We start from the raw sequence: 10,116 nt of genomic DNA, 5'->3' as shown, positions 1-10,116 counted from the left end.
ACTGGTCAGGGCGATAAAAAGATATTTTAAAAGAGTTCGTTATAGGCATCAGAAACCTAAAAAAAGGAGGACCTACTCTATGATCACTCCTCTTCTTCTGAGTGCGGGAGCCACTGCACAAGGTAATTCAAGAAAACATAACCCCCTCAAAACCATTTCTGGCCTAGAAATGTATTGCATAATATTGTGTTACCATTTCAATTATGTTCATTCTAAATTGCCATTCAAATAAGCTTGCATTCACAACAAGGAAGCCATCCAGGTTCAAGCCCCAAACAAAGCCCTGCCCAGGCCACAGAAGAGCCAACGGGAGGGTTTCTCCAGATGCTAGGGCAATTGTGTCCTGCAGCCGGATGCTCCTTACCTTATAGCCAAGACGTGCCGCCCGTTGCAGGAGGGTCTCGCCCGCGTTTTTGTTCACAATGAGCCTACGTGCCTCTGGGGGAATCTGCAGGGCTGCTGGGGGCTCTGAGGCCTCCTCTAGGCTGGCACTTCGGCACTTAGAGGGTGTGCACAGTTCTGTGGTTTTCACTGAGGTGGGAGTCTTGGGAGATCGTGTCTTCTGCTGGTTCCAACGTCCTTTGCCCTGGAAAGCAGCGATGTAGTCCTGGGTCAGCACGGGTTCCCATTCACTTCTACCCAGAGAGCAGATGCTAATGGGGCTCAAATCCTCAACCACACAAACCAACCAAGGAAGGACGAAGGAATTGGACATCAGAGATTGAGGGGACATCTCAGCTTCTCTCAAGCACTCTGCATGCCTTCTGCAACCTGTCCCAATCTCCATTCATAGAGGTTTGTATACATCATCCCTATAAGCCAGCGGTTCTCAACCTGTGGGTCGCGACCCCTTTGGCGGTCGAACGACCCTTTCACAGGGGTCGCCTAAGACCATCCTGCATATCAGATATTTACATTACAATTCATAACAGTAGCAACATTACAGTTATTAAGTAGCAACGAAAATAATTTTATGGTTGGGTCACAACATGAGTAACTGTATTTAAAGGGCCAGAAGGTTGAGAACCACTGCCATAAGCAGAAGCAAACTCTGAGAGTAAAGATGAGTGGAGACAACTAACTTTGACTAAAGCCTTTGTGAAAGCCTTCACTCTTGTTGCAAAAACCTTCCCCCACATCTAACCTTCACCAGGCTTTCCCCATCTTCTACCACACCTGTCCCCAGGTCACACTCATGCCCACCTGGAGTGGTGGAAGGCCTCAGGCTTGGGATTCAGGCAATTATGGGTTTGAATTCTGCCTGTCATCTACTAGCTGCAAAGCCCCAACTCTCTGACCCCCACTCTCTTCCCTGCAGGGTCTTTGAAATCATGAACAAGAGGCTCCAGAACTATGCACAGGGTGGGTGCTCACAAAACATTAGAGTCCTTTCTTCATGAATGACACTCGTGTCTCCTTTTTCCTCCCATTTGAACTGAAATGTCTAGAGTAAGTTCCCATGCCTGTCCCACCATGGTGTATTGCATCTATGGAGACAAGTAACTTGTCTCCTTAGTTCAGGGGTCTTCGTATTGAGAAGAACTGTGCTCCAGGAGCTGCATTCAAGGAACCAGACCCAAGAAGCCTCATCTGAACCTGGACCTCAGTTAGACTATGAGATTCTAAATTTGAAGCTGATGCCATGTTTAGTTGAGACTTTGAAGGTCCTTGGGAAAGGCCCATGCCAGGTGAGTGTGTCTGGCACGTGGGAGGGACATGAATCATTGGGAGGCAGAGGGGCAGACTGTGCCCTCATCAGACTCCAAGATGGCCCCTGATGATCCCCACTTCCTGATATTCACGCTCTTGCATAGCCTCCTCCCACACTGGATAGGGCTAACCTTATGTAGCTAATAGGAGATTGCTCAGACGATGATATGTGACCTCCAAGGCTTGGTCCTAAAAGACAGTGTGGCTTCTCCTTGCTCTCTTTTGGATCACTCGTTCTGGAATGAAGCCATGGGCAAGTCTGGCAAGTCTGGCCTCCCCTGCTAAGTTTTAAGCTCCTTGAAAGCAGGGTTTATACTGTCACCTTCCCTTTTGTTCCTTATAGTGTTTAACTCAGGGCTGGGCACGTAGTTGCAACAAGTATCTGTTGACTTGAGCCATCTGCCAAGCCCTGGGCAGCCAGAAAAGTTGCCTAGAAAGACATGAAGCCAGGAAAAGAGGGCCAGGGCATTTGTTTCCCCTAGTAAATCCCAAGACAACATGAGCCGCTATCCATCCTCTTCCCAAAGGGGCAGAGAGATACAATCACTAGCAGGAAGGCACTAGTTCTGAGTGTAGAATGCTGCTCTGCTGCCAGGAGGACAGTGGTGTATAATGGCAGTACTGGAGGATGCTGGGTAAAGGGCCCAGGTTTTTGCTAAGCGAAGATAGGAGCCAAAGGGTAACTCTCCTTCTAGGGGCCAGAGTTCCCAGAGACAAGGAAGGCTGCCTTAGACGGGGAGGAACAAGAGTAAATGGGAATCACCTCCCCCTCCCCCTTCCATCCTGGCTCGGATCCCCTGTGAGAAGAAGCCTATGGCCAATGCCCCAGCTTCAGTGTTGCAGGAGTGTCCCCCACAAGCCCTACCTTGTTTCCCACTACAAAGCCCCATGCCATAGGGGCAACTGGAGTAGGTGCTGGTGACTGGGAGAGAAAGAAAGGTGCGAGGGAGAAAGTGAGGGCCTGTGAGGGACAAAACCTCTCTGGGAGGTACATTTCAGTGGACACACCGCCAAGCAGAATAACCAGACAGAAGTATCAGCATGTGCTCCAGTATGCGAGGCAGCTGGTCACCTTTGTGTGGGACAAGGCCATCTCAATGTTGGAAGCGCTGGGAGAAGGGAGAGTGACTCCCACCTTTGCCAAAACTGCTCAGGGTTGCAGTGTTGCCCTCCCTGGCCTTCCCCTCCCCCAGTGACTCCTGGATAGAGGAGCAGCCATCCATTCACAGGGTGGAGGCATATGCAAAGAGCAGGATGGGTGGGGCTAGGGGTGGGGCTCCAGTAGGCAGCCTGGCCTGCCTCATGAACCAATTGTCACTTAGGACCCCAAAGTAACCTTGCACAAGTCCCTTAACTTCCAAGAGCCTCAGTTTCTTAATTATAAAGAAGACAGCAGCGCCTACCTCCAAGAGTCTCTGTGAGAATTGAGAGCCATTGTGTGAATGGAGCACTCAGCACAGACCTGACTTTCCTGCCCTTCCCCCCAGAACCCCCACCCCTCAGCCCTCTGGGGGTTGCAGGGAATGGTCATTGCTCCCTTGCTACTCTGTACCTCTCACCCCTCATTGTTTTTGTTTTGTTTTGTTTTTATTAATCCTCACCCAAGGATATTTTTCCACTCATTTTTAAAGAGAGTAGAAGGGATGGGGAGAGACAGATAGAAACATCGATGTGAGAGAGACATGGGCAACTCAGGTAAGTGCCCTTGACCTGAATCGAGCCTGGGACCCTTCAGTCCGCAGATTAACACTCTACCCACTGAGCCAAACCAGCTAGGGCTGCCCCCTCATTCTTGCCTAGGCTAAAGCTTAAGGATGTACACCAACTCAGAAAGCACTTTAGGATGATGAAAACCTTTAACAGACATACTTCCTCCTTTGTTCCCCTAAACACCCTTGTGAGATGGAAGGAGTATCATCTCTTCTTTTTTTAAATATATTTTTATTGGTTTCAGAGAGGAAGGGAGAGGGAGAGAGAGAAACATCAATGATGAGAGAGAATCATTGATTGGCTGCCTCCTGCACAGTCTATGGAGCCTGCAACCTGAGCATGTGCTCTTGACTGGAATCAAACTCAGGACTTTTCAGTCCACAGGCCAATGCTCTATCCACTGAGCCAAACTGGCTAGGGCTCATCTCTATTTTTAAAGATAATAAATTATGTTTGAGTACCTCATCTGAGCTGGAACCAGATTCCAGAATGGGGAAGAAGGGGAGGGGGCAAACGAGCACCTAGTCTCCCACCTTTTGCCAGTGCCCCACAGGGATCCCTGCTTGGGAGCTGGAAAGAGCAAGAAGAAGCACAACCACCATAAAAAGCCCAATATGAGCGTATTTTTGTTGTTGGCAATGATGAACACATATTACACATTTGAACCCAAACTTTCACTTCTCTCAAATGTATAGCTCACCCATGATGAGAACTGTGATTTTTTCAAATTGTATAATGTGGAACCTAACACCCATGTCGTTAACATCAGACCCAAAAGAGATGTCAATTTTAAACAGGGTTTCTAGAATGTTTGCCTGGCTACTGATTGGTGAGTGCCCACTTACCTGCTCCTTTTCGACTGGATAGTGAGTGTGGGGATGGGTGGCTATAAAGGGACCCAAGTGGAATTCCTTCGGCCCCACCCTTCAGCAACCTTTGTCTACTCTAGACATTAACTACCTTGCTCCCGTTTGCTACCTTGATTAACTCAGAAATCTCCCTGATTGATTTCCCAGTGAGTTAAGCACAGACAAAAGCTTCTTGATTGGATGTTAACAAGCTATTCAGGCTGCCATACTCTTTAACTCTTCCTTAACTCAAAAGCGATCCAAGGCTTGTGGAGGAAAAGCCATCATGAGCCAAACCCTATACTTTGCAAATGCTTATAGTCAGCTCTAACTTCAAATCCTCCCCTGAACGCTTCTAGAACTAGTTTAAAATACTTTAATAAATATGGGTTAATGTGATCCTCCCATTCACTCACTGTCTCACTCAGGGAACTGTTGACAGAAGAGCCTCTGGAAAGCCTGCAACCCTAGCCCACTCCCCTCTCCCACAACTCCCCGTAGCTAGCAACACACCTTTGCCTCTTCTGAGACGTTCACCATGTGCTTGGTCTTGCACTTTCGTTTTCCTGATGGCTTTTCTGAATTTTCAAGGCAGGTTGGCTCCTCCAGGTTATTCGGGAGAAAACCATTTGGTGAATCCGAGATCCCTTGGGCTTTGTTGGGCAAGAGAAGGTTCCTGTTCCTGAGGTGGTGCTCCGAACTTTGGGACGAAGTCTTCTGCTTACGGGCCTTTAAATCTGAAGGCACGAAAGAGGAAAGAAGGAATGTCAGGGAAATAGAACACAGAAAATCAAGCCTTCCTCCAACATGAATCAGAGGAATTTGGAGATGAGAATCTCAGTACAAACTTGTATAATTATCTACCTGTATTGGCACTGACAATTCCACTAACTACTTCTCAAATAGACACTCTATTTCAACGTCAGTCCTTCCTCTATAAGCAGGTGACAACTCCCAGCCCTGCCAGGAGGGGGAGACTCATCTGCCTGTCCCCAAAATGAGGGTCATTTTAAAAAGATTTCCCCAAAGCCCAAAGCAAATCAGAACTTCCTTTTCAGCTTTCTCCCTATCCCCTTTGCCTCTTTCTCCATTCCAATAGGAAAACAAATTTAGAAGCTCTGCTGAAGTGAAGTATGAAGCATACTAGAGTGGGGAATAAATGGTGGGAGACTTCCTTCATAGCCTCAACTCTACCCACCTGATTGCCCTGTTGGTCACTCTCTGAGGACAGAAAGATCAAAGCCACAGAAACTCCCTAAAACCAGAAAGTGCCATTGGGACTCAACCGGTGGACAATCACAGAAACCTGCTGCCCCCTGAGGTGGAAATCAAGTTACTGGAACAGACTGGGTAACATCTCTAATTCTACCCACATCTCACTGAACAAAGCACTTCCTAATTTCTTACAACTGGTTCCAACTCCAGAGCAGGGATCCCTGATTGGCACTGGGAACCCCATTACCAAGAGTCCCATCACCCAGGTCAGTCCTAAACCTCACATGTAGAAGGGATAGACAGGGTTTACCCTTATCTCTTAGCTATTATTAGTGTTACATGGCTTGGCCACGCCACTAGCTGTGTGACTGGCTGGAGACAAGTCATAACCTCCCCAAACCTCATTTCTATGCATGTAAAGTGAGGAGAATATAATCCACATCATAGGACTAATACAAGAATCAAATGAGGTAACAAATGCAAAACCCCTTTATAAAGTGTTAGAAAGAGTAAGGCATCGTTATCATATTATTTAAGTGTAAGCTCTTTACATAGGGCCATGCCCATGTGTTATCTCCCCCCATAAGCCTGACCACCATGCCTACCTAGTACATGGCACAAGGTCAGCATGTCTGTCAAATGTATAGCTGCAGCCTTGGTTTCTCCAATTTGTAAAATGAGGGGGTTGCCAAGATCCAAGAGTTCTCAACTCGCCTCCCTGGACCTGGCCACGTGCTCTCACATGTGGCATCACCAAGGGCAGGCCAGATGTGGGAGCCATCATTACAGTATGAGGAATTGACTGTAGGTTATGCAAAGCTTTTAGAAGGCCAGAAGTCACACTACCACTTTCTCCTAACTAGTCCCAACCCACTAGTGCAGTGGTTCTCAACCTTCTGGCCCTTTAAATACAGTTCCTCATGTTGTGACCCAACCATAAAATTATTTTCGTTGCTACTTCATAACTGTAATGTTGCTACTGTTATGAATCATAATGTAAATGTCTGATATGCAGGATGGTCTTAGGCGACTCCTGTGAAAGGGTCGTTTGACCGCCAAAGGGGTCACGACCCACAGGTTGAGAACCACTGCACTAGTGGGTCCCCAAACCCGTCCAAGAACTGCTTTACTAGATGGGTTGTAATGGCACTTCTGATCAAAATATTCTAAACCAGGGATTTTAACGCAACAAGTTTGAGCTGAGGCAAAAAGAGGAAGGGACAGAACATGCCTTGTGAGGACCTCAGAAAACATGGGGTAGCCATATTACAGCATTCAATGCCACAAAAAGGCAGCAGCCCCTACCCCGTTACCTAGACCAGGTCAGGCTCTGGAGTTGGTAACACAGAAAGGAACGGAAAGTGGAGGTAGTGGGTGTGGGAGTTGGAGTAGCTCTTCCTTTCCCTTCTGTTGGTCAAGAAGGGAATAACACAAGCCGAGAACCAAAGAAAAGGTCATGAAGCTCTGACGGGAGTAAGGTAACCTGTCTAGTTTGGGCTCTGCCTGACTCTCTGATGTCCACCTGAAAGGTGGGTAGTAGTAATAGGAGGGATCAGAGTTTTTTGAGAAGAGAGATGTTTGCCAAGAAATTCCTTCATGAAGGTCACTACCAGATCTGGAGGAAGGTGACCAGGCCATATACCAAAGCCAACAACCTCAACTGAAAACGCTTAGACACACACATGGAAGGAGAATGACCTAGTTTCCAACAACTGGAGCTGCCCCCAAGTCAAATAGGAGGCCTTGCTAAGCAGTGTTCTCCATGCTCCTGGAGCTGTTTAAGGAAAGGCTACCTGCCAAGAGTGCTGTGGAGATCTCTGTATTGGATGGAAAACTGGACCAGGCAACCTTGAAGGTTCTTCTGGTTTCAAAAGCCCATAAATTCAATAAGAAGTTTCCAAGTTTCTAGGAAACTAGCCCTCATTAGAGAAGACTGGTGCTACAAAAGCTCCTCTTCCTCCGGACACAAGTGGCTGAGGCCAACAGCTTGACAACTCATTCCTGACCAATCCATTATGGCTCTGACAGAAAAAAAGGGAAAACTATCCCTGCTGTCTCACATAGTTGATGAAAATTAGCTCAATTACTCTCATAAGTATAGGGATAGGTATCATATATGTCTCTATTTAAACAGAGCTGGATATGAAGTTTAGCCTTCTTTGCATTACAACAAGCCCAATATCTACTACTGGCTCAGTGTGCGGTTATTCAGTTTTTGCTAATCAGGAAACTGCAGATATTTGCCAGCAGCTCAGGATGAATATATTACAGGAGACAATCAGTTGTTGCTTCAAGGGCAGAGGTCAGAGAAAGAGAGTGAGTACGAGATAGAGGTGTTATTTTTGAGCCCAGAGATGTGTGTTTTGCTCATCTAGAAATCCATTATAGGAATGCTCCTGAACAGTACTTAGTGAAACATACTGATATTAGCTAGGTAAGAGGCTGTGCCTTCGTGATTACATATTATAGCATCTGACATGGCCAAAGAAAACCTGCTTTTCTCCTTGGGTCCAACAAAATAATGCCACCTCGGTCACCTCAAAGCTTTACCCTGCCTCTTTTCTTGTTTTGTTTTATTAATCCTCACCCAAGGATATTTTTTTTTGATTTGTAGAGAGAGTGGAAGGGAGGGGGAGAGACAGAGAGAAACATCAATGTGAGAGAAATACATTTTTTAGTTGCTTCCTACATACACCTGGCCGAGGGCTGTGGATTGAACCTGCAACCAAGCTACGTGCCCTTGACCAGAATCAAACCCATGACCTTTCAGTCTATGGACCGATGTTCAAACCACTGAGCAACTGGCTATGGCTTCACGCTGCCTCTTAATAGCCTTTGTGGCTTTAAGGGAGAAAGCAAAGTTATGCCTACTTCTACTTTAAGTTATTCTGTTGAGTTGAGAAAACCATTGTACTTTATTTTAGTTAAGAGCTGGAGACATCCCAGAAAAGCCAATTAATGCCCTCCTCCTTCCTGAACCCAAGATTCTAGGTGAGAGAGCCCAGCCTACCAAAAAACCCAACTCCCTCAAGCCAACCAGATAATTCCCTGGTATTGAGTTGTACCATGCCAGGATGTCACTGTGGCCTTGACCATAAATTCAGACTTTTATAACAAATTGAAGGGCTTGGGCCTATGTATCCTCAGCTCACCTGTAGATTAGTCCAAACTCTTTCAATTTCAACCCCAAGCCAAAACCTATGACTAGTGTTAAATGACCCCCTCTGGTCCAGCCAGTGTGTCTCAGTGGTTGACTATCGACCTATGAACCAGGAAATAATGGTTCAACTCAGGGCACATGCCCAGGTTGCAGGCTTGATCCCCAGTAGGGGGCATGCAAGAAACAACCAATCAATGATTCTCTCTCATCACTGATGTTTCTATCTCTCTCTCCCTTTCCCTTCCCCCCTAAAAATCAATACAAATATATATTTTTAAAAATGACCCCCTCACCCAGCCAGCATGGCTCAGTGGTTGAGCAACATTCTATGAACCAAGAGGTCACAGTTCAATCCCCGGTCAGGGCACATGCCCAGTTGCAGGTTTGATCCCCAGTGGGTGGCATGCAGGAGGCAGCTGATTGATGGTTCTCTCTCATCATTGTTTCTATCTCTCTCTCCCTTTCCCTTCCTTTCTGAAACCAATAAAAAATATATATATGTGTATTTTTTTAAAAAAATGACCCCTGTGGCAGCTAAGGCTCATAGCACCAGGTTTCTATGGGTGCAGAGGCCTTTGGCAGGTAGAGTAAAGGCAGAGGGCGCCCAGAAGCTAGAGTCATTGTGGCTTGGGTGACAGCAGCTCACTGGGGCAGCACCCCCTGGCCAGCCTTACCAGCTCTCCCTTTCCGCCGCTGTTCTTCTTCTTGCTCGGTCAAGTACTCCCCAGTCTGATATTTTCGGTTCTTCTGCCGTCTCCGTTTCTTCCTCTTCACCAGACCCTCCTCCTCATCTTCCTCCTCCTCCTCATTGGTGTCCCACATTTGCCGGGCAGCCTCTGTCCTCCAGGGCATTTCTCGGGCTCTCCACAGGTGCCTGCGGCCCTGGCTCAGCAGAGTCTTATCCTGGGCGTGGTGGCTGCGATACTGGGTGTCCCGTTGGGTCTTTCTCACCTTCCGACGCTTAGCTGGGATGGGGGCCACCTCTTCTTCCTCCTCTGTGGGGAAGACTTCCTGGCTTCCCATGTCACTGTCTGCCATTCCAGCAAAGGAGCTACAGATGCTTCCTGTAGACAGGACATACAGAAGGTGGTCAGGTATCTCTTCAAAGGACAAAGCATGGTGTTGAAGCAAGTGTCCTGCATTAGAAATCTGAACGTCTGGGTTCAAGTTCAGGCTCTGGCAGTAATTAGCTGTATGCTGTAGGAAGGTTCCTTCACTTCTGTTTCCTCATCTATGAAACAGGGATACTGTTCTCTGCCTTAAAGATCTTACAGGACTGTTTTGAGGCTCAAAGGAGATGATTTGCCCATAAGCGCTTTAGGGTCTAATATATCACACAGCTATTGAGTATCCAAACCACACACCCTTCCTCATCCATGTTGCCACTTTATTTCATTCCACAGACTCTTACTTAGTGCTTACAAGGTGCCAAGCATTTTGTGAGGAGCAGGAGAGGGCCACAGGTCCTTGCCC

The 10,116-nt window shown here is 47.2% G+C and overlaps 1 protein-coding gene across 5 annotated transcripts in view; it reads right to left on the bottom strand.

Moving 5' to 3' along the window:
• Positions 1-10,116, bottom strand: part of BCORL1 (BCL6 corepressor-like 1) — a 63,158-nt gene that overhangs the window by 17,333 nt on the left and 35,709 nt on the right. For all 5 annotated transcript variants that reach the window (XM_006769861.2, XM_006769860.2, XM_006769864.2 and 2 more), the window contains 3 exons: positions 9,318-9,707; positions 4,782-5,005; positions 365-586 (listed from right to left, as the gene is read on the bottom strand). In XM_006769861.2, coding sequence (XP_006769924.1) covers positions 365-586; positions 4,782-5,005; positions 9,318-9,707 — 836 coding nt within the window. The remainder of the gene's footprint in view (positions 1-364; positions 587-4,781; positions 5,006-9,317; positions 9,708-10,116) is intronic.

This window comes from Myotis davidii, unplaced genomic scaffold, assembly GCF_000327345.1.
Source record: "Myotis davidii unplaced genomic scaffold, ASM32734v1 scaffold900, whole genome shotgun sequence".
Lineage (NCBI taxonomy): Eukaryota > Metazoa > Chordata > Mammalia > Chiroptera > Vespertilionidae > Myotis > Myotis davidii.
This window is presented reverse-complemented; position numbering and strand designations above follow the sequence as displayed.